General features: G+C 35.9%; 1 protein-coding gene across 1 annotated transcript; it reads right to left on the bottom strand.

Annotated features, from left to right (window-relative positions):
* Positions 1-10,200: 10,200 nt before the first annotated feature.
* On the bottom strand, positions 10,201-24,081 carry LOC140234106 (uncharacterized). The gene is made up of 6 exons (XM_072314186.1): positions 23,946-24,081; positions 23,018-23,284; positions 14,204-14,251; positions 13,137-13,184; positions 12,045-12,092; positions 10,201-10,829 (listed from the first exon to the last, which is right to left on the bottom strand). The coding sequence occupies exons 1-6, from the start codon at positions 24,079-24,081 to the stop codon at positions 10,201-10,203; spliced, it is 1,176 nt and encodes a 391-aa protein (XP_072170287.1).
* Between the last annotated feature and the right edge of the window lie 1,905 nt (positions 24,082-25,986).

Below are 25,986 nucleotides of genomic sequence, written 5' to 3'. Positions count from 1 at the left end.
ACATGGCCATGTATAAAGTGTTTCCTCTGATGTAAAGTAGACATAGACTTGTCGGAAGAACAAAAAATAATCCGGATGTTCATCTACCTGTATTCATAATTAATATATTCAAATGTATATTTGTATAAAGTATATACATTTTGTAGAAAGATCAGAAGATAATGTTGAAAATATCATATAAGTAATGAGTTAAGATACATTCATTTCATCTTCTCTTTTTCATTTCTAATAGACTGGAAAAAAAATCGCGTCCCTTGTAGCTGCGGACAACATTTCAGAGTGAACTTTGTTTGCTTTTTGGTTTGTTTGTTTTGTTTTTTTTTTTTGCTTGTTGCTGTGTTTGTGTTGTTTTTGTTATCCATTTCACCTCAGTGAATAAGGTGACATAAATAGGTTCGTCCTGGAGTACTGTTTTGGCTATCTGGTGGTTGTTTCCTATTCCTAGCATAAAATTAATTTCTTTTCTTTTCTTTTTCTTTTTTGGTTTCAGTAACGTGGGTGGACATCATCGATACTGTTTCAACCGCAGTCAATAAACAGAGAGTCGGAGTGACATACAATCCATTGTTTTCCCTCATAGAACAAAATAACACTTTATTATTGCATCAAGGAGGGAGTTTCATAGTCTATTCAATGTGATGATTTATTACTTTCAGATAGTCTTTGATATATGCGTTTTTACCTTTTCGTATGAAAGTTATTCAAAGTAGGACTGGAAAATGCCCACAATATTCTGCTTCAATATGTCAAATGCTATCGAAGATTTCTTTTTTTTTTAATGTAAACCCTTGTGGGCCATAAAGGGGATATAAATTCCCAGTTTCTTTCTTTTCTTTATTGTACTCTCTGTATTTGAGAGCCTATACTAAAAGTATGGCTTCGGGAATTGTCTTTTTTTTTTCATCTGTGATTCGTCGGCCTCTTGATCCTTTTATTTAATCAGTCTCCAGTTTTCCAATAAGACATTAACTTCGCTCAATTCCTTCTTACCAAAATATATCAACAATCGAGTTCTTTATATCTTCCTGAAGCCAGGAGCAAAGCCAAGGCAGAGAACATGTTCAACAACAAATGAAGAGTTTGTTCGCAAAAACCGATAAGTCCATATTTGCTAAATGGAGATATTTGCGATTAAAGGTCAAGAAAAATAAAGAGAATAATAAGAAAATGTTTGTTTCTTTTGACCATAACTTCAAAAATGTACCTTTATATATAGCGACCAATATATCATTTAAAAGGTATTATTATGTACTTTATGACAGAGACCGTACTTCAAAATCTTCAAAAATGGACTTATCGGTTTTTGCAAACAAACTCTTCAAATATATGTGGCCCTGCACTACAAAACAAACAAAAAGTCGCCAGACATGGATTTCTAGTTTAGAGCAGATTCTAAAAGAGCAGACTCTAAGCTTTAAAATGATGTATAACTCGATTCAAATGGACTCTCCTAACCTATATTAATGTTGGAAAGAAAGCACACACTCTGGAAAAGTGTGAACTGAGAAAAGAGGCTCTGAAGTAAACAGTCCATTGAAGCGCTTAATCTTTTCAAAGCCACGCTAGCTGTGCCATGAACGAGACAAAAAAAAAAACATGGTGTTAACCATTGGAGCAATGATAATTAAGGGATTATCAGATCAAGGTGAAATTAGGCATGCTTTATCAACACATTTTGTTCATGATTAATTACAACTTCCAAAGCAGTAGCATTATCCTTTCAAAAGTTATTAGAGTTGAAAGTGAAGAGTGTGTACAGGGTTTTTTTAGAAATGAAAGGGGGACTCATATAAGAAACATCTAATCACACTTTTCAACAATAAAGTGTTTGGGAAAAACTGCGAAAAACAGAGCTTCCTGGTTGTTTTATGACCCCAAACTTTAAAGGTAGGGGATACCTTTTACAGAACTCCCAAAATGCAGCAAAACATAAAAATATGAACCTCATGGGACTTGTTTAGGCCACTGCTTAGAAATTTGGAAGTCAACGGTTATCTACAATTTGAATAATGCACAAAACTCAACTACTCAGTAGTTCTGTGTGTCAGCTACACTTAAGCCTTTTTGTTGCAGTCTTCTGTATTTTTTTTTTATCTATAAACACAAATCTAAAAGTATAAGAGCTGATGTAATAACATATAGAGTTTGTGGCAAGAATTTATATAGAAATGTTTGTAAGTTTTGATGAACTTTATTCACAAAATAAACATGATGGACACACATGCAGTGCATGGGTCTGCAAAGGTAGCCTAGTAATGTACTGGAATTTACGGTGAGCCCCGAAAAGAATTCAATTCAAAATCTAACGGTCAATAAAAATGTACTAAATGTTACCTTCCACTTTCAATACTTATGGGAGTTTCTAAAATGATACTCTCTTCAACATACCACTGTGTTTATACAACTCTTCATTTAAGGCATGCAAATGGGATTCCCTACCTTTAACATAATGTAGAAGAAGACCTCCTCTTTTGGAAAATATGAAAACCTCAAGATTTGAGTTGACCCATTTCACCTATTTTCAGTCCTCACACAAAATCACTGCGTGCGACTTTTTGTTCGTTTTGTGATGCACGGTCACATATTGGCAAGATCGTGATACAGTAGACATTCAGTTATCCCATGTCCTCCAATTAGGATGTGTATTAGAACGTTTTGAAGGCAAACATATACAGCATTTTTTCTTGTATAAGTTCCACTCAATGTATGCCATAGGTATGGCGTAGATATCAACTATCACGAGTTATATTATATATATTATATATATATATATATATATATATATATATATATATATATATATATATATATAATATATATATATATATATATATATATATATATATATATATATATGTGTGTGTGTGTGTGTGTATGTATGTATATACATGATCTTTTAATATTGTTCGAGGAACATTATGTCGTAGACAATTTATCAGAAGTGCAAAATTCACATGTAATCTTCTCGAGTTAGAATTTTATATGCAAATAGAATAAGTGTCAAAGGAACAAATATCGGAATTATCGGTTAAAGAATGACATAGAACAAAGTCATTGGTGTTAAAGTGTGAAAAATAGTCATCACTTATAACAGGGAAGGGCCAAGGGGAGGAATTTCATAGGTAAAAATGCCATTGAAAGAAAAATTCCAGTCCCAAGAATCAAGGTAAACGCTTCTTGTGTAGGTGTTCAACAAAATGCACAATGGTTGGCAACGATGGTAGATACTCTGGTGGTGAACAGTTTCAGATATACTCCATTTCAATGAGCTTCGCTCATTGTTTTGTATAATGTACAGTTCTCCTTCTACCCTTGCAATCTTGGTATTATATATAGAGTGAACTTGGTCCAACACTCATGCCAATATGATAACCTGGAAATGTTTCGAAGAGATGTCTAAGTTTGACTCGTTTCGCCATGAATATGTTGACTTTTCTGGGCCCCGTTTTATCAAGATAAAGTTAGCGTCGATTGTGAAATCAACTATAACTTTTATCAACTTAAAGTCGGCTATAACTTTCAATCAACTCTAAGTTTCTGTTTTACGAAGAGACTTAATTGTCGGTTATAGTTATAGCTGATCACCATGACTTAAGTATTGATTTAGTCAAAACAAAAAACACGGGACGAGGCTTGTTTCCGGTACTGTCTGCTTAAAAACAAAACAATACAAAAAGCAAAAAAACAAAAAAAACAAATAAAAAAAAATAGGAATGTACATGATCGTTTGCCACGGCCACGGAAGCGTAGTCTGCTAGTGCGCCGCAGGAGCGCTATCAACAGCCGCTGAATAAAAAGTATGTTTGCAACAGAACCGCAAAACACGCTGTTTTGCGTTATATTGACGAAAGTAGACCTGTCGATAGATAATAGGCCCTACATCTCGAGTACAACGAAAATCTGCGTATGCGCGTACCGAGAAGATCCTGCACTACGTAGGATCTTAGATCTAACGTTAGCATTCATCGACATAGATAATCTGACACAGAGGATTTCTGCAGTGGGACTGTCGAAGGTGAAGGTCGTGTATGCATTGCTTTTAAAGTCTTGTGTGTTACGTATAGGATGGGCTTTGTGAAGAATAGATCGCAAGTCTACACAGTCATGTCGAAATTCTAGACCTAGGCGCTCTAGTCTACAGTGTTACAGTAAGTACAAACGATCCGGTGTAACGTTACTTAGGCCTATATTATAACTGGTTAGATAGATCTTACTGTCGTAGTCGGTGCTATAGAATTTAAATCTTTACTTTCTGCATAGGCCTACTAAACTGTTAATTAGTATCTATTGACGAACTAGCTCTATACGTTGGCCTACACACGTCAGAAATCACTGGTTTCCTCGCATATTCTTTGGCAAGATATGCATTGCACACAGACGCTAGTTCCAGCGCTTGCTTACTTGCCCTTGCTTGCGACGTGGCTTGATGGGCGGGCGGGCCGAGGCGCCGGGCGCGCAGGGTGGGATTGAGACTGAGCCTGTCTAGGTGTTTGCGTGCAGCAGTCGCGTAAGCAATGCATGCCGATCGTGAATTTCATGCAAGGAAAAGATCATAACTAGATGAAAGATTAAGAATCATAACTAAAATGTTAGAGAAAGTGAGCAGTTAATAGACAAACATTTGTGTCAAGACGCCAGCTAGACTAGGAAAATGTGAAAGTCATCTTTCTTCTGTAAATTGCCTTACAATTGAGGCTACCTAGACTGTCTCTACTTAAAGTTGATTTTTTATCAACTATAAAGTTATTGGATTGGAAGAGGTTCATCGTGGTGAAGAATGAATGAAGAAAGTAATCAGTTGTCTTACGATGTGCAAACGTTGAGAGGTTGCGACGTTTCGACTGCTAACTGCTAGTCTTCGTCAGGCAATGAACATAGACTTCGCTGCGTGCGGTTTATATAGCCGTGAAGGGGGCCCGGCCCCGGGGGTGACCGGGCGCGCACTATTGTCCGGCTCTACCGAGGCGTGAGCTGGACTGCCATTGGCCGGTGCCGCTGGCCTGCTATTGGTCGAGGTGCTCCTGGCGCGGGAGCTGTGTTGTGGTTGGCCGCTGTCAATGGCCAATCACCGGACGCGGTGCTGCTATTGTTCCCTGCCGTGGCGGGGGGCGTGCTGTCCCGAACCGGTTCAAACCGGTTGGCCGAGTGGCGTCGAATGGCCGATAACCATTCGTCAGGGATGTCAATACCGCTATCCCTGTTGATGTCGTTCGGGTACAAGATTCCGTGCTCAACCTGCGACAAGGTCTACATTGGCGAGACTGGTAGACCTGTAGGCGAGCGCATACATGAACATCGCCGAGATGTTCGACTTGGACGCACGGAGAGTTCCGCTGTCGCCGAACATGCATGGTCATCCGAGCACCATCCCAACTGGGAAAAGGTTAGCTGCATTGCGCAGGACAAGCACTGGTACACACGCCGTGTCAAGGAAGCTATCTACATCCATCTACACCCGAACAACATCAACAGGGATAGCGGTATTGACATCCCTGACGAATGGTTATCGGCCATTCGATGCCACTCGGCCAACCGGTTTGAACCGGTTCGGGACAGCACGCCCCCCGCCACGGCAGGGAACAATAGCAGCACCGCGTCCGGTGATTGGCCATTGACAACGGCCAACCACAACACAGCTCCCACGCCAGGAGCACCTCGACCAATAGCAGGCCAGCGGCACCGGCCAATGGCAGTCCAGCTCACGCCTCGGTAGACAGTCAGTCCGCAGCACCCGATAATTCGCTCGTATTTATTCAATTCGTATGCAAGCCCGCTCTAGGCTTGCATACGTAATGAGCTGCGTAAGGGGATTTTGTCCTTGGGCTTTCGACAACAAAAATACACCTTATGTTCACAAATTTGGTATCAAATTCAAGGAAAATATGTAAACTATCGTCACCTGTGACTCAAATTATTGTAAATGAAAAATATCATAGCGTAATTTGAGCTTGAAAACTGATGAAAAAAGTATTTCGTGCAGTACACGTTCAAAACGTCAAAAAAATACCAAATTCACCTTGCGTCTCAATGAAAATGCTTTATTTGGTAGTCCATCTCTTATTCTTTTTATCCATGTAAAAATCTTGACAATTTGTTGCTTAATCCGGTCAGGAACCAGTAAAATATACATCGATGTCAATGCCGATCAGCTTGAAACCGTGCAATCTCAAGAGTAAGCTCTCTCATTGGACAGCGCTTGCATTCAGCGCTTGCATTACGTCATTACGCTGCTACATAACGGTTTCATGCCACTTGCGGTTTCTTGGCACGCGTGTAGTTCAAGCGCTGAATGCAAGCACTGTCCAATGAGAGAGCTCTTTCGCGCCACTTTACACTTTGTGTGGAGCATACTTCCGGCTTAGGAGTGAATTTTACAGACATTTCAAAACGGAAAAAATAGTATAAATCATGCTTGCGTCTCCTTGACTCCAATATATGATAAACATCTAAGTTTCCTCTCTACGAAAAAGCCAAAATCAGAAACAACAGTTTCTTAATCCGGTCAGGAACCAAAAAAAGAACTTTAGACGACAAAATCTTCCGTGAAAAGCAGGTAAAATTTACGTAAAAGTCTATGTTCATTGCCTGACGAAGACTAGCAGTTAGCAGTCGAAACGTCGCGACCTCTCAACGTTTGCACATCGTGAGACAACTGATTACTTTCTTCATTTATAAAGTTATTGTGGATTTGGAGCGGTTGTGAAAATTTAAAGTTGATTTGGGAGGAAGTTTGGTTTTAACTTTGGGTCTCTTGATAAAACGGACTTGAAGTAGGTTTGGAAATTAATCATTGAGTAATGGACTTAGAGTTGATTTGAGAGGTTAGTCGTAGATTATTTTGACTTGAAATCAATTTCATTTTTTGATAAAACGGGGCCTGGAGCCTTATTGTACAGTTTAGGCTACTTGTACACATATCATTACTGAAGCGTAAGCTGTAATCAGCGTAAGGCAGGTGTGAATGTCTGCATGACATGCATGGGATGTTTCTCTTTAAATAATTTTGAACGGTCATATTAGCTTAACATTACCTGGATATGACCTTACTGGCATCAGTAACCTCCAATTACGGTAGCCAAAGCTACATTCATAAGATAATGTGCCCTCAAGTTATTTACAAATGAAGTGTTAGATCGCAAAATGTGTTTAACTCCATTCTTGTTAACTTATGATTAAAGCCGCTGAAGTAAAGAAAATATGAAGAAAATATGGGATATTCTGATTCATAACTTCAATGATAATTCTTTGTTATGACCTCAGGGCCGGCGCAGCGTTTTCAAAAGTGTGGGGGCCCACTTTCGCGCTTCATGAGCTAACAAGCAAAAAAAAAAAAAAAAAAAGTCCTCAGCTCATCTCTCCCTTTCCACTTCCGGGTTTTTTCAGCTGACAACAAGCCAAAAAAACAAAAAAACAAAACAACAACAACAACAACAAAAAGGTCCTCAGCTCATCCCTACCCGTCCACTTCCGGGTTTCTTCAGCTGACAAGCAAAAAAAAAGTCCTCACCTCATTCTCTCCCCTCCCATTTCCGGGTGTTTTCTGTACGTCATTATAACAATTGATACGGTCGTTACTTATCTTTCATTTCCTTTCTTTATTGTCCTTGTTTTCATTAGCACAAAACATAATGTGACTTATGGGGAAAGTAGATCTGCAACAAGCAATCAAGTAGGCCTAATATTGTTGCCAGCGACCCTTGGCCATTATTAAGATGAAACTGAAACATACCTCTGCACTATTGTTATTGGGCTTGATATCAAAGCCGTGGTCATACATAGTCACATGCTTGCCAACAGGAACGTCTGACAAAATGCAGAGAAAAGTCGATGAAGTGGGCAATGCTGTCGATACTGTAAAGAATTTCCCCCTTTTCCTTTGGGTCTAGGGATGGAGAGCATTGCCCGGTCTTTGAACAGAAAGAAACACGCTATTCTCTTCAAACGTCTTAAAGCTGGAAGATTAGGTGTCATTTGTCTGACTTCTGCAAACTGAGAATTTTCACCTTCTTACTCCCTGAAATTCATACAGACATGTATGAATAGATTGAAATTCTCATATATAGGATGGTATGTCAATGGTATCTATACATTAATTCCAAACACAGAAATAAAATCTTTAATCAAACATCAGCAACACCCTTATTTTATTGCTATTGAAGGATTATGCCAAAGATCAACTTATTATACAAAGAGGGCTTAGAAATCTAATACATTGTTGCAAACAACTAGTGAGTCTTTCCAATGACTTTATATCAAAATGTAATTAACAGAAGTTTTCTATCCATTCATGTCATAATGACATACAGTGTATTGATAACAACCAATCACACTTTCTGTTCTAATATGCAGACATCAGTTACTTTATTAATAGTTAATTTATTTAGAGTGTGATCTATGCACAGAAACTTGATCATTGTGTACAATGTTGACAGAGCAAATGACATAAAATAAAACACACATTGAGGAAAGATACACTTGAAATTAACGTAATAAAAGAAAAATAAGTTCCACATCATACATGTATAATTTCCGGTCCCTATAAAGCTTAGTCTTTATTATCTAGAAAATAATAACGAACACTATAATATACTTGTCCTTATTGATGCTCATATTTCCCGTTGAATGTAAATCAGTGCTACTTTTTATTATTCAAAGTCAATCATTGTCAATGCTGTAGATTTAGGTAATTCCAAAATCTATAGGTCAAATTGAAATAAATACGATAATAATGATGATAATGTCTACATATAATTCTCAAGGGCATTAGGTTGCCACTAAACCAATAGTGTTGGAGACAACTTAGCGCCCTTCTCATTCTCAGCTGACGAAGCACAATACGTTAATGATCGTAATAACGTTGTCCACTACTGTACTTCTTACGGTGATTAGCGACTAGCATTAATTGTGCTCCACTTTCAGTGGTTTCTGCGTATAGAACACGAGGAGTGCTCTGATGTTCAGACAGACTGTTCTCTTGCACCTGAATTGTGTGTGCACGTGACAAAATGAAGAAGAATCTTATTATTAGTCTTAGGTAAGCTTAGCCCTGTAACATGCACTCTACACAAAGAGTAGTATAGATAGCATCTGTCAATACGTTTGCAAAACGCACTACCACACATACATACACAAAACGAAACCACGTAATGGATTAATACAGACGTAATCAATTGTTTTATACATACATTTTATGACCAGTTTTCTGTCAGCTTGGTCGACATAAGGTAGGATGGGTCGTTATGGTGAATAGATGCTTTCAGGATCCAGTACGGACGGTTACACATCTTATTGTGGGATCCGGCTGATAAGAGGTTAATGTAATTATGTTCAGGCCCTGTAATATAGGTTTACCCGGACGATTGCATAAAGTTATCATCCATGTTCGTTGTATGCGCTTCAAGTTTGATCGTTACAATCGGTTGAGTGGCCTCGGTCAAACAATATCATGTTTACTACTTTCGATTTTCTTTTTCAGGCACTTAAATAAAATGACTGACAAGTTCACAATGAAATGTGAGCACTCAAGTGAATGTGACTGGGGGTTGATCAGCACTTCAAAGCACTTCCAATTTTATTTTTGAGCTATCGATTTTCACAAAATCAAAAATGAGCCTTCAATTCACTACTTCTAAATTTAAGCAAGATTTCATATAATCACTGAAAGTAAAACTATGACTGTCATAATTTATTTATATGATACAAAAAGTTAATTACATCTGTTTGTTTAATCTCAACATCTTTCCTATGCTCATAATCTTATATATGTCACTTTCAATGTCGCTTATGTTTATGTTTATGTATATGTCACTTTCTTCATTTAGATTGTCCATATTTTCGTTATGATTTTTTAATGATTCTATTACATTATGTGATCTTTCTGTTACACTCTTGTCTTTAATATGATCATCATTATAGTCGTGGCCGGTTAAAAATCAATGAATATTACGCAGAAACACTTACCTCATAAACAGATACGAGAAGTCGTATGCATGTGACAACGGGATTACATGAGTATGGTATACCTTCTAATCCAGTGCAGGCTAGAGTGTAATTTCAATTGTTACTGATGGCTTGCTGATCTAACTACGTATCCACATTGATCACTTTAGTAACAAGGGTAGCTACCTTCAGTATTAAGCATTGAGAGTGTGATCTTCTAGAATATTTCAAAATATTATGCGTGGTATAAGTTCAAGACGCCTACAACACTATGTCACGACGGCAGTTCTGATAGGTGATTTCATTGCGTTCCAGTTGAGGCCAGGTGGTGGAATAAGTGTGGCCAACATCGGGTAAGCAGGTGCCGTAGGCTTTGGACTCCGACTCCGGGCACCCCGGGTCAACCGCAGACACAAATTGCATTTCTTCGTATTCTTGCTCGGCGTTCTGGAAGAATGAAGCGGGATCGACGATTGCCGCAGGTTGCCGGTAGGGCGTAGATACCTTCGCGGATGGCACTGAACTCTCCGGGCTCTCGTTTGTTTCCGTTTTCGCGGACAGTTTGGGCGCTGTGTGGAGGGCCTGATATGTATCATGGGTAGCCATATGGACATCAACGCTCTCCGCACCCACTGCCTTGCCTCTACTGACTGAGTTACTCAAACTTCCCCTGCCCCTTAGCCACTCATATCTCGTCACGAACAGCAGAAGCAGGACGAACAGCACTACCACAGCAACGGTAAGTGCGATCACAGATGGCTTGTCAATGTTCTTGTTGACACTACTGATGGGCTTTTCTGATTCATGAAGATATGTTGTCAGCTCTAAGCTTGCTGAAGAAGTTGAAGTTAGGGTCAGGTCAATTGGTGATTCGATTTCTGTCGTCAGATCTTTTACAAGAAAATCAAACGTTTTGATGTGAATATACAAAAACTACAATTCTATACAGATTGCCATAATGCAGTTCTCATACTATTTCAACCCTGCAGACAGACTGAATGCTATTCTGGTCCTGAATTTCCTATATTTCCTGTTTTGAGTTAATTCATATCATAAATCTATATTGCTTAAGCGTAATAAAGAATCTGACAATGAACTTGGAACTCTCGCGTCGTATATGTGTGTGGGTAACTGAATGTATGTACGAGTGTGTTGTCCTTCTCATACTTTCCCGGTACACCAGTTCAATGAACACCGTCTGGGCGTTAGCATTGATACTCTATTCTTATTTCTTATTATTGTCAAAGCCAGCGTATCTCAAAATAGCTATATTTTTACAAACGACTTAAGTAATCTACATTCAATTATCTAGAGATCCACGTCCTACAAGCTTAGCTTTTTAGTGGATCGCTATTTTCCAACAAAAAAAAAAAAAATGAAGTTATTTTCTGAAAGCTCGCGAAGTATACATGTATACGCATCGTTCCTTCTGATTATTGTACATATGTTGATGTATGTAATTTATTTCGTATATTACATGAACCTTTTGTAAAAGTTTAGACAATATCATTTCATGATATGTATACTTTGTATTACGTTTTGATTTTCGTTGATTGGAAATAAACTATGATTGAACTATGATTGAACTTGAATATGTATTATTTCCTTAGAGTGGAAATCAATCTACAGTGTCGTGGTTAGGGACAAATCCAAAATGAAACTGTGAAAGCAGATTGACTTCTAAAATCCATGAGATTGAGATTTTCAATCTAATTTTGGATATGTCCATCAGCTCAATCTAACGAATTTAGGAGAGCTAGCCAGTCTGGCGTTAATATGAGGTCAGAGTGCATCATGCATGCACACGGGTTTCTCATTGGATCCAGCTTGATAAGAACTTTTTGGAACAAAACTAATGTTTCGTTGCCTGGTTTGTCCGTTTTTTCTCACAAGAATATCAACACTTTGAAGACTTAACTGTGTAGCGCTTGTTCTAAAAACGAAATGTACTTTTCTTTTAAGAAAAAGAAATCATTTTGATGAAAAATGGATTTAGCACCTTCTGTACGGAAGAATATATAGACATAGATATGATGGGATTTATTTTATTTTGTTTTTATTTGTTTTGTTTCTGTGTTTTGCTGGAGGGGGAGTTTTGGGCTTACCTCGCGAATTATTCCAAGAGATTTCCGTTGTTGATATACCATCTTGAGCTTAGAGTAAACACAGGACAAAGAAAGACATGAACTGACTTTTAGACTGGGTATCATAATCCAAATATAACATTTAAAAAGGCACAATGCACAAGAATCAAATCAATCGAAAGTGCTCTAAACTAACCAAAAACCCCTGTCTTTGAGCCCGGTCGAGAAAAAGTGATTCACTTCCTCACAAATTACATGAGCTATACACAGAAATAGCATATTCATTTCTCTCTCTCTCTCTCTCTATATATATATATATATATTATATATATATATATATATATATATATATATATTATTTATATACATATATATATATATATATATATATTTAGCATAGAATCTAGTTAAAGCATAATAGAAATCTCTGTTGAAAAATAAAGAATATTTGAACTCACAAGATTCTTGGACTTTGAAAGAAAAATGGCAGAAGATAATTCATATCGTTGTTGGGTCGACAAAACCTTGTAATTTAAAAATGTCAAATGTTCAGTTATAGGCGAATGGAACATAGCAGCCAATGCACTATTTCTCTCAATTGCAATCTTGTAATTAGATCAACATAATGAACTGAGATAGAGGCTCTTCTGTGTTACCCCACCGACATGGCATTATGATAATTGAAAAAAAAAAATCATTCTTCAACCAAATGAATTCCTCAACATTTTTCCGCTTCTTCGACTCTATGAACGTAATGTTTCGACTATACATGGTTATAATGAATTAATGTGTATCTTCTTCTGTCGTATGATGCAATACAATGGGGTGGGTGAGGGGTTGTAGACTAATAAGTTGATATTTAAGCTGCGCATCCAGTCCAGGGCAGCATCACTTGCTTAAACAAGTTCTTCAAGCCCGCCTGGGAACTATCTTTCACAGGTAATTAATGTGTAATAATATCGTTCTTGGGAAGTAAAATAATAAAAAGGAGAAAATAATGGCAAATTCATTGTTTGCCCATATCACTAGACCTTATGTTTTAAATGGTAAATACTGGATAGCAGCATTTAGTACCATAATACAGTGATGTTACATCATTGCGTCCATACTAACCTGATGGGTTTTCCTCTGATGTCAACGCTGCTGTGCCATTATCAGTGACTGCAGATTGAACATAGAAGGAAAGGAAGTTTAAAATAATTCCTGTCAAGGTGAATATTTTCGCATAGCATTCATTTGGATCTCTCGAAGAAAAAAAAAATATATATACGTTTATGTACATACATGTTACGTTCATGCGAAACACACGAAACGGTTGCACGTATTTGAAACAATATTATGCTCTTAAAATGTTAACTTAAATCAGTTTGATATTTTATTGTTTTCCTAGTTGTTACGAAGTATTTTTCGAATAGTTAAATGGATATAGTCATTAAGAGTTGAGTTTACAGCCTTTTTTTTTTTCTTTGTACGTGTGAGGGTGTTTATGCGTGCATGTAAGGGTTTGTTTGCAAAAACCGATAAGTCCATTTTTGAAGATTTTGAAGTACGATTTCTGTCACAATGTACAAAATAATACCTTTTAAATGATACATTGGTCACTACATATAAAGGTATATTTTTGAAGTTATGGTCAAAAGAAGCAGAAATTTTCTTATTATTCGCTTTATTTTTCTTTACCTTTAATCGCAAATATCTCCATTTGGCATATATGGACTTGTCGGTTTTGCAAACAAACTCTAATATATATTGTATATATATATATATATATATATATATACATACAAAGACAAAAAACTCAAATATATATATACATATCGTCGCTTGCCCGGAAGAAGGGAACGAGCGCGCGAATACGCGTAAAAATAGATTTCGAGAAAATCGCAATTTAAAGTTTCAATTGACTATATCTTTGATATTTCAATATCAATACTGCTGAAAATTCACAAGTGAACAGATAATATTCCAATTTGGTACTAGCTAAAGTGGCTACAATGAATAATCTACAAATTGTATGATATTGCTTATGATCTTACCTCATGCAGGTCTTTTCTCGAAATCTATTTTTACGCGTATTCGCGCGCTCGTTCCCTTCTTCCGGGCAAGCGACGATATATATATATATATATGTTGTATATTATGTATACATACCATATATTGTATATAAGCTCGGTACTAACCTGATTGGTATTCTTCAGAGGTCTCGTCTGTCGTGCTATTGTCATTAACTGAAGAATGAATTAACATATGACAAATTTCTAAGAGACAGTCGTAGTGGTGGTGTAACTAGAAAATTCAAATGAGATTTGCAGCATATAGCAATAAAAGCAGAAGATAACAACTTGAAGACAGCGATCCATATAATATAATGCTTTAGTGGATCACTCGTTTCCATTGATTTATTTCTTAATTTAATTATCTTAATGTCATTTCTTCAAAGTATGCATGTTTGTTTTACATTATAATTATACATTCATTCGCATATTGTAACGAAATTCGGTAGAACCGATTCGGTTTTACGAGATCGATTATGATTTGGTATAATCGATTATGCATACATGCATGTTCTAATTGTCTATGAGGTTTTATTGTGATGGGCGATTTTTAAGGGGGGAGGATGGGATAGGGTAGTAAGGGGAGAATGGATGTTGGTAAGGGTGGTCTGGGTGGATTTTATTTGTTTGTTCTTTGGGGTTTTTTGTTTTTGTTTTTTTTTTTAGAATAAACTTCAAATCAATGGATATTGATATTTGAAGTTGGTTAGAATGAATGTTGAAACGAAAGTTTTTCGGAGTTTGTCATTTAGATAATAAAATGTGTAATGTAATGAAGGAATGAAATTAAAAAGAGAATGTGGGGTTAGTAGTGAAAAAAATTAGTAAAAACAGAGGTATGTATGTGGATTGTGAAAAAAATGTATCAGCGTGTATCAAAATGTATCAAATTGATGATAAGATTTGGCATAAATTTTGTTTCCGTTGATGAAAATGATTATGAAATTGATGTAAAGACATTTGTATAAAATTGTTTGTACATTGTATTTCGCATTGATGAAGAGTAGAATATTCTTTAAAACAAAAAAAAAAACAGAAAGAGCGCACTATCGGAACGTTGGATAATCGTTTTAATGTGGTAATGCATTATTACGAGTTTAAACATTTGATTTTAATATGTGGTTACTTGTTTATCGTGTAAAGTTTGGAACACTTTAACACCAACACCGATTTAGACCGAGAATACATGCCAATTTTTAGTAACCATGTACAAGTGATACTCCTAAAATGCCAAACGTTGCACAAATTTAATGCCCACGCCAACATTGTAAATAAATTGATTGACTTCTGGGGAAATTCTCCGCATTGATCCGGGCCGTGCAGGATTGCTTCCTCTGTCCGTGTTAGGAGAGGAAGCATCTGGCCAAAGTCTCCAATAAGCAGCCTGTGTATGACAAACTTTTATGTGTTTTACATGTCCACTTCTACTTATGTACTGTAGGCCCACATGTTTTCCTGAACTGATGACTCCACTGTGTCTTCTTGTGTGCTACTGTAATCAACGGTCAGAAGAGTGTTGGCATATGAAGACCTAAATATAAGAACGACCCATGGGAAATTGTAGCTTATGCATGAATTCATCTTGTGTATAAATGATAAATAGTAATTATCCCCGGAAGTGCCTGAAATGAATGAGTGAAATCTTATATGAATGTAAGAATGACCCAAGTCCAGGACTTGGGTCTTTTTTACATTCATATTATAGCGCCCACTCTCATCGCTTCTCTCATCTCATATAGCAGCCTATCCTGTATATGATTCAAAAAACCACCCAAGTCCATCACACTAAATGGCCTCTCCTCAACTAATGTAAATATTAATTGTCACAATATGTTATAATCATTTCATACAATGCTGTCTTTCCATCACATTTAAATAGACTATTATAGGACAAATAAAAAAGATATGAAGTTTTGTTTTTTTTTAAGTTTACTTGAAATGGCCTTCCATGGACTTGGGTCGTTCTTATATTCAGATACTCATATGTACCAGTGGTCTGTTCCTGAGGAGACAACAAGGTGTTGGATTCGGGAGTAGTTGGTAATGTGACTTGTCACATACCTATGCCTCGTGACCAATCCAAATTCCAGAGTCGTTGCTTGAGGAAGTGGGAGAAGTTGGTAACGGTGCGATCTAACGCTTTACCCCGACCTGTGCCCACTAACGATGCTTGTGCCACCACATGGTTGTGAAAGGTGTACCATTTGATTTTGATTTGATTTGATTTTATTGTTCCACATCTCAAAACACAAATAACATGATACAATCGATTTAACATAAGACTGGACATAGCGTCGTAATTACAAAGAATACAAGAAGAATACAAGAAGAAGGACAATAAACTTACCTGGGAATTGCATATTGATTATGTATGTCTTGTTATTTCAAGGAATATAGGTATTATAAACAAAGTTAAATTTTATCTTCCCCAAAATGTACATTTTATGTTATATTCTACTTTGATACTTCCTTAAACTATGGGATACTCGCATGGGGAAACACTTTTTCTACTTACACAGAAAGAATATTATTACAGAAAAAAGCTCTTCGTATCATTTGTCACGAATCGTGGAGAAGTCATACTAATAATTTATTTCACGAAAATAATATTTTGAAAATTTATGACCTTTATCGTTTGCAATTAGGACAATTCATGTATAAACTCACCAACCATTCTCTCCCCCTAGTGTTTGATTCTATGTTTTTAAAGAATGAAACAGTTCATGCATATCCAACCAGTCAATCCCATGAATATCATTTGCCTTTGACTAGGACGGTTTTTGCAAAATCTTTATTCTCCTTTTCTGGACCAAAATTCTGGAATTCTCTTGATATTAATATAAAAGAAGCTTTACGTTTTAATACATTTTCTTTAAAGTTAAAGAATTATTCAAAAACTTCGTATGCAGCATAATGATTCATTTTTTTTTTTTACTTTTGATTTTCAAAACTGTTGTTGCTCGGTAATCTCACTATTCTTTGTTTATCAGTGAGCCCGAGCTTCTGTGCCTCCAGTGCCCTGGTTATGACCCATCGTTTCCCTCTTCTCTCCCCCTCCCCCCCCCCCTTGTCCACCTCGGATTTACTACCTTCCTCACTATCTTTCTATCCTCTCATCAATCTTTCCTTACAAGAGAGCCGCCTTGTGTTTGTTAATGTGCGTTGGTATGTGTGCATGTATGTGTGTATTACTCTGTCTTTTTTTTTTTTTTTTTTTTTACTACCGCTTAGGGAAATTGTTGTTGTTTTTTCTACTATATTTTTTTTTTCTGTATGAGGGGACTGCATTCTACAAGCTCTGGTTTTTAGCAGTCCCCTCCATTTCCAGCAATATTGTTTATGCATTTACCACAGTGACATAACAGTTATTTTTTGTATCTCTGTTGATAATTTACCTGTATCTTTTTTACAATGTTAATTCTGTTCATCGCATTGTGGTACTGATTTTCTGACATCTGTGTATATGAAGGTTTCATTGTACTTCCAATTATTTTGTTGTTGGAAATGAAATAAATCGAAATCGAAATCGAAAAAAGAAGACAATTTTACAAACATGAAATGTGGGGAACCTACTAAAAAGCAAAGCTTGTAATGTATAGGTCCCTATATAGATGAAAATGTTTGTCTTCTTAAACAACCTAGTAACAAAAACTATGAAAGGAAGGAAAGGGACGTAAAAGAAAAGAGAGCAAAAAGAGCAAGAGAAAGAAATACAATACACGAGAGCATAGCGAAATACTGTATTGCGCTTACAAGATTCCTTGTCACCCAAGCAACATAGTAACTGTAACTGTAAGAATGCGCAAAAATGCACATGATACATAATGATTCATTAATTCAGGAATAGCCTTGACAGAAATGACTCAGTAAAAAGAACGAAAAGCAAACCTGGAATACCTAATAAACGACGAATCTGATAAAGAAGAGGGAGTTCGAATAAAATTGCATGTTGTATGAATAGACATAAGCCTGCACGAGGGATTTTTTTTTTTTTTAGTATGCGGTTAAAACAATTCAGTGACAACGATTCAGTGATGTTAGAGTCAAGGTTATTCCAGAATGTTGGACCTGTATGTACTATTGTTTTAAGAGCATATGCAGTTTTTACGGGAGAAAAGTGAAATGAATTTTCCTCTCTTGTAGGGTAGGAATGTATTACTTTATTTTTTACAAACATGGGAGTAAAAGCATAAGGTAATTCGTCTTTAGTTAACTGGTACATGAATATCCCAAGGGAGTAAGAATATATCTAAAAAAATCTTTAGGAGGTTGTTACTTTTGAAAAGTGGGCTTATCGGTGCTAAATAATTTGTACAATTGGTAATCCTTATAGCTCGCTTTTGTATTCTAAAGATAGACTCCAGGCGTATTTTGGAACAAATCCCCCAGGCCAGTAGGCCTATGCTATAATGGAGATACGGAAGTAACAAAGTCGAATATAAAGTACGTAATACATATACATATATATATATATATATATATATATACATATACATATAGATATGTATATACATAATAATATGGGGAAAACATGTTTAAGCTTCTGTAAAACACCCAAATTTCTTGATAGTAAAGCACATAAATGATGTGTTTGTTCCTGCCAAGATAATTTAAAATCAATTAAAAGGCCAAGAAATTTAACTGAATTTGTCTGTTGTAAGTTTACCCCTTTGATTGAAATTGAGCCAGGTAAACGAGTAATTGTATTACTAAACATCATAAACTTAGTTTTGTTAAGATTTAGGGATAATTTGTTACCAATCATTAACGTGATTCAACTCGGAGTTATTAAAGCATATCAAGTAACTCAGTAGGATTTTGGTGCGTCAAAAAAAGACTTGAATCGTCAGACGACCTGGGCAAATCATTTATGTACACAACAAAAAGAAGTGGTCCCAAAAGGGAGTCTTGTGGAACACCACATGTTATATTTGCTGTGCTTGAATGAGAATCATTAATGTGTACAAATTGTAATCGATTTCTGAGGTAATCTCTGAACCACTCCAAGGCGCTGCCACGAATCCCGTAATAAGACAGTTTATGCAGTAATATATCACGATCAACTTATTGTGTCAAACGCCTTGGAGTGGTCCAGAAAAACTCCAACAGTGTGAGATTTAGCTTCGATAGCTTGAACAGCTTTATCTATTAGCAACAAAACGGCGTGAGTATTCGAATGTTAGCGTGGCTGAGTTGGTAACAAAAGTTGGTAGCAAAAGTTGGTAGCGCAAGATGGTAACAAAAGTTGGTAGCAAAAGTTGGTAGCACAAGATGGTAACAAAAGTTGGTAACAAAATTTCGTAACTAAATGCTGTGTAAAATGTGTTGATTTGAGCTGTATAACAATATCTGTATTAATAAGTATAAATGGCCGGCATACACAATTAACATAAACCCAATTCATTTTTGAATAATTATTGAGAATAGTGATATAAGAAATTGTAGTTGTAATATTTGTTTTTTGTTTTGTATCATAGGTTAATCTCATTGTGCAATGGTTAGGATGAATAAGATTGATTTTTTTGGTGCTATATGCATTTTTTTTTTTTTTTTGGCTACGCTGTATCTTGTGTGTATCTTTAATGTATTCATGGTCCTTTGTTAACAGTGTCTGTAATTTAACCTCCGGGCTGCGATGGATATTGATGAATAAAACACCTTTTCAATTCAATTCAATTCAATTCAATTCAATTCAATTCAATTCGATTCAATTCAATTCAATAACCAAAGTTGGTGTCGTGACGCTTTGGAGTGACACATTCTAAATGTTGACGCTGCTGAAGGTGAACTTGGTATATGTGCCCCTTGTGTTGGCGAGCTGTTTCTGATACAACATATTACATAGTAGTGCACAGACATGTACTAGGTGTTTCAAAAAAACATTTCCCACTTTTGATCATTTATAGTTCAGAAACTATTCATCCGATAAAACTGTCTTTGATATGAGTAATGAATAGCTGAATAGTGTACAGTTTTGTTGGAGGTGATTTGAATGTGAAAGCATAAATAAGTTTCATTAACTCTAAGATTGATTTTGAAGTAAGGTTTCAGATTTTGGTCAAATTTTAACCCTCTGTACAAACATTTAACTTTGCACAGGAACCAATGATGTGTATGTGAGTGTGTGCTGACAATGGCCCTGAACAATGGACATGCCTGAACCACCTGTTGACTAGGCGTCAGTCTCGCGCTCCCAGGCACATGAATGCTTAATCAATGATTCATGTGGATTACCCTGGGCACTGCTAGTCTGAATTCATTCACGGTAAAGGGTAAAATGCATGCACATGGAAAAAGTAAGCACATGTTTCCATGTGCTTGTAATTACCACATTTCATTGCAGCTGGCCATCATTTTCAAATTTTGCTTCACATATCACTAAATTTGGGATATAAATAAGCATAAATGATATAAAGTTCTTCATTTTATTACAACTGTCTACTAATAGTCTGACAAATTTGTCGCTTTTTCGATAAAAAGAGATCATTTTTCGTAAAGAGTTCAGCAGCATATTTCATTGGGGCGATTTGTTTCACAGTAGATTTATTTAAGGCTACATAAATTATACACAAGCGTATACTCTAATTGCTTTTCTTTGCTTCCTGTCACCATATTTACGACAGAACAGAAGGTATTCATTGTAATTTCGTTTTTTAGAAGTAGGGAGAGCACTGTCGCGACTCAACGACAGTATCGGCAGGCGTTTGACTTTACACAGATACTGCCAGAGGCTGAATAAAGACTAGTTGTGATAGTGGAATTTCTCATGAATAAGTAATGAAGCATTCAAACCTCGGCCATTGTTCAGGACTATTGTCAGGGTGTTAACCACACACTCCCATACACACCCATTGACCCCTGTGCAAAGTGAAAGTTTTGCACAGAGGGTTGAAAATAGAGCAAAATCTGGAACCTAACTGTGAAATCAATCATGGATTTTATGAAAGTCATTTATGCTTTCATATTTAAACCACCTTCAACAAAATTGTACACTATTCAGCTATCACTCATATCAATGACAGTGTTATCTGATGTATAGTTTTTGAATTATTAAGAATCAAAAGTGGAAAAAGTTTTTTTTTTTGAAACAACTAATACAAGTAGTTTAATAAAAAGGATTGTTGTAAATTGCAACTAAACGAACCCCGCTACTCGTCCATCCTGACACGGCTCGCGGAGGCATTTGTACAGACAGTCAAATACTCTCACAATCACGACACGGCGAGTTCGTCACAATATCATATTCTTTATAGTGTGTAAACTTGTGTACTTTGTGCATGCATACATTTTATATGTATTGCCTTATGTTTGATAATGGAAAGAAATAGATTGACTTTGAAAAATCCAAAATAATAATTTTTCTGGAGATTTGTTGTTTATCTTTTCTCTCTCTATGTGTGTATTATGAAGAGTTTGTTTGCAAAAACCGATAAGTCCGTATTTGCCAAATGGAGATATTTGCGATCAAAGGTCAAGTAAAATAAAGAGAATAATAAGAAAATTTTGGCTTCTTTTGACCATAACTTCAAAAATATACCTCTGTATGTAGTGACCAATATATCAATTAAAAGGTATTATTTTGTACTTTATGACAGAGATCGTACTTCAAAATCTTCAAAAATGGACTTATCGGTTTTTGCAAACAAACCCTTCATATATATATATATATATATATATATACATATACACTTACTCCAAAATGTCAGACCTTAATTGGAATGTATCCATCACGAAAACAAAATTCATATTTTCATTTCATGAATTAAAAATAGGAAGATTGAAAGAACTAAAGATGAAATAGAATAATGAATACTACTACTTCCGTTTTCTGTGTCCATCCACTTTATACAAGGAATTTGTCGACGAGGTGATGCCACGGCTATTGTCTATTGTGCCATTCAAAATACTTTCGAAATTGACAGTGCATGCCTCAAGTGTGAAGTACATCGTACAATGGCCGTGAAAATGATCACTTGAAAGTATTTTCCCAGGGACCAAGACTTCGTCCATTTTATCTATTCCACTTGGGTAGACAGTTTCCATTACCCTTCAAATACAGCCTCATTGTTTTGCATGTTAAGCATATCAGGTGCAATATGTACCTTATACCTGCCAAATTGGAAAGTTAACGAGGGCTACAGACATGACAGATCTCTATTCATTGCATATTTGGAAGCACAACTACTGAAAAAAAAAAGTAGATGAGCAACACTATCAATAAAAAACGAGTTTGCATCAATACATAGAGGTAAAAATGCGCGTTATCTTTACACTATAAAGTGTTGTTGTGCAGCTGACAGCTGACAGGGTGCATCTTTGCAGTACAGATCACAAAACAGTGAGGTTTATATGAGTTCACACAAACAAAGAACTTTGTGACAATAATTATTGTTGTAAATCATTTCGTATGTCGCGTGTCGTGTATAAAAAGAGTTGGCACATTGATTGGTGGTTAGAAGTGTCATCCAGCTTTTATTATATTAAACAGTCATAGATAAAACAATGGTTTCAGGGGAAAAGTTGATTCAAAACGTGAAATATGTATGTATTCGGGACAAAGAGGAGGAAACCCCAAGACTATTAAAAGAATAATTTACCATTTGCAAAAACCCAGTATTAGTGCTTCAAAATAGTTCTAAAATGTGAGTTTGGGATCGAAACAACCAATGTACAAATTTGAATTAATGCTAAGTATTGTTAAATATACAAAATGTGAACAATAGTTATAATAAAAATGTTTGTAGACTAAACCATCTACAGTTATGGTTTATTGAGAACAGTAGTGACATCTCCATATATTTTAGGCTTTATTTCGAAATTCTTATATGGTAGGATGTTTTGTGATACAACTGACCTTCACATATGCAGCAAATGTGATTTCTCGAACTTTTCTAAAGATCCCTGCTCCCAATGGTAAACAGGACCTTTAAGATAACTTACCGCTATAAACGGAGAAGTAATAGAAACCACCACAAAACATGGCGAGATTTCCTCGGCATGGCATGCCACAAGATTGGACTGGTACTCTCCCTGTTTCGTTGCATTTCAATACGCCGCAGCTACACATATGACCATAAGCTAGCCCAGCGTACAGGAATCCTCTTTTCTCACATTCGTTGACACAGGTTACAATCGTCATGTTCTCATCCTCGAAGATAAAATCGTCCCGATAGCAACTTACGCTGAAGCAGCCAAGACAAGTTGAAGCTGTACGCAAAAACAAAAGCACGCATGCAAAATATATCGTGAATAGTAATGTTGATACTATGTTCAATACACATACAGAGTATGTGTAATTGAATGCATGACTGTATTCTTCAAGGTCCTATTTTGTTTAACGTGGATGAAACCAACAGTTCTTCGCTTTATGCGATCTATCTATAGATAATTTACCCATCTGTTAACCCGCAAGATGTCCAGCATATTGGGTACTATTCAAATGATAAGACGATGAAGAAAAACCTTCAACTGGGTACAGAAATATGCTGCAAGATATTTTTTAATGCAAATGTACAGCTTATATTAAGTAGGTCATGCATTTAATCCCTTGCTTTCTTTCTGAGGAAAAAAATCACAATCAGAATGATTACGAATACAATGCACCTCTTCCTCAAATTCTGCCTTACAAACCTATTGTTTTTTATGAATATATAAAGTCTTCTATGATATTCATATGATTTATGTAGTTCTAATGAATATATTTCATACAAACTTCATAAGATTTTATTTCAAATTGAAACTTTAAGTTTACCTTTACCTTGAACTATACTTACATTAGATTTGCCTACCCATAAGACCATGTACAAATATTTGAAACAATTCTCCTTCCCGAAACGATAAAAAGATTTTTCTTAAAAAGTCACCTTACCTTTTGACAGATAGATGTCTTCATGATCATTGAGGCACGAAAGTGAAGGCTTCTCTGCTGTTACGATGCATAACATGATGCCTTGAACAAGCAGAAGTAGCCAAATTGCCAACACACTTTTTGACTTCCACGCCATTCCATTGAATTTGTTAGGGTTTTTCTTGCTCTTATTTTTTTTTTCTTCTTACAGAAGCACTGTTAAAAATAATTTTGGTAGGTACTGCACTCAATGCGTATCGCATGTCTTCTCTCGAAGTGCTTGCAGTCATTGAGTGTGAAGTCAACTCCGTGCTTCTATATAGGCACATTATTATAATCACCGGGAAATGCTTATGACGGTTTACAATAATAGGACACGTGACCTACATACACATGACATCTGATTGATGTCAGACATATCACACTTTGATGGCTACATAGTAGCTTTAAGTATATGAATAATAACTTCAGATTTATTTAATGAGCTTACTTTCACTAGGTTATTGAATTATTACTTTCAAAAACGAAAATGTGCCCTATATATTTCTCACGCGATTGCAGATAGCAGACAGAGGTGGTTTTTGTTTATTTGTTTATCTATATACATGTTTCTCTGTTTTCTTAGTTATTTACATATTATTGGTTTATTGTACACTACCGGTTGCCATCTAAGATATTGGGCATGAAAAAGTGCCCACTCTATCATACATAAATATTTGAATAATTTGAATTACCATATTTACACGATTTTGTCATTTTCTTTTTTTTTTTCCTTCTCTTTTAAGGCTGTCGTATCTTCAAGCTACAGTGGACATGCTTATTTGACAATTCTTCTGGATTCACACTCTCAATACATGCGCCATAATTCACCCAGATCATCTGATTCACCATATCCCGACTGGTTCCCAGTTGGCTTGTCTCTTTTTTTTTTCCGCAATCTGTACACGTGCATCTCAGTTTTGTTCGGATGCACACACTGTACATGCTGTATGTCTTATTATCTTGGAAGTAAAAAGAAATGACTCTATTTCATTGGTAATATATATTGAATGCAGAAAACTCCAAATAAAATCATTTGAATTGAAAATTTGAATTTTGATTAATATTGAACGATCTTGCATTCAAAGGTGGACTTGCTTCACCCATTCTTTTGAAACCCTGTCCTGGTTTGTGGGCTGATGGGGACAGTCGACAGATGATCATTTGTTTAGCTATAGTAGTTGTTTCATTTTTGTCGGCGGTTTCTTGCAGGAATTCATTGAATTCATTCTTGTATCCATTTAACATGTTTACAAAAAATAAAATAAAACCAAAACAAAACAACACAACACAACACAAAACGCAGCATCGGGGACCTCTGGTTGACCAGTTCAAATGCCGAATACCACTTTTAACCGACTTTAGAAACGCCGTTCTAACAGCGCTGGAGCAAAAGTGTTGCTTGAACTTTTACTTTAAAGTATGCATTATTGTACCTACGAAAGCTATTGTCACTTTTGAAACATTTTATCGTCATTTTTTGTTAGTGTTTCCTGTCAAGCCTTGTCAACATTACATGCAAGGAAATCATACTATATGTATCTGGATGTACAATGTCTACAACTTTTCAGAATAAAAAAAGGGACTGAATGAAGCAAAATGTGATTTCACAGGTAAAAATGAATAATATCCAGTCCTTTCAGATTTCATTTTTATTTCAACGTGTAAAATATTTATAGGGTAATCAGAGTTGTGGCCCTAAACTGGGACAAAAAAAAAACAGACGATGATAATCATAAAAATAACAACATATCATACGTACATTACCTTATTCATTCTTAAATATAGCTACAGCTAAAACAAACTGTTCATTTTGGGTCAGTTCTGCTATCTTCTTAGCGAAATCGACTTTTAATTCATGTAATTGCCTTTTCAGTGTAATTTATCATATAGGCCAATTTAGTACACAACTATACATTTCAATCCGATACGCCTGAAGAAGTTTTGTTCTATCAAAAGTTCATTATTTGAACGTTGATAGTTAATGATGATACGCAAAATCTTTGCGATACGAAGTATTGAC

The sequence above is a fragment of the Diadema setosum genome, chromosome 10 (assembly GCF_964275005.1).
Source record: "Diadema setosum chromosome 10, eeDiaSeto1, whole genome shotgun sequence".
NCBI lineage: Eukaryota > Metazoa > Echinodermata > Echinoidea > Diadematoida > Diadematidae > Diadema > Diadema setosum.
The sequence above is the reverse complement of the archived record's forward strand: the minus strand, read 5'-3'. Positions and strand labels throughout refer to the sequence as shown.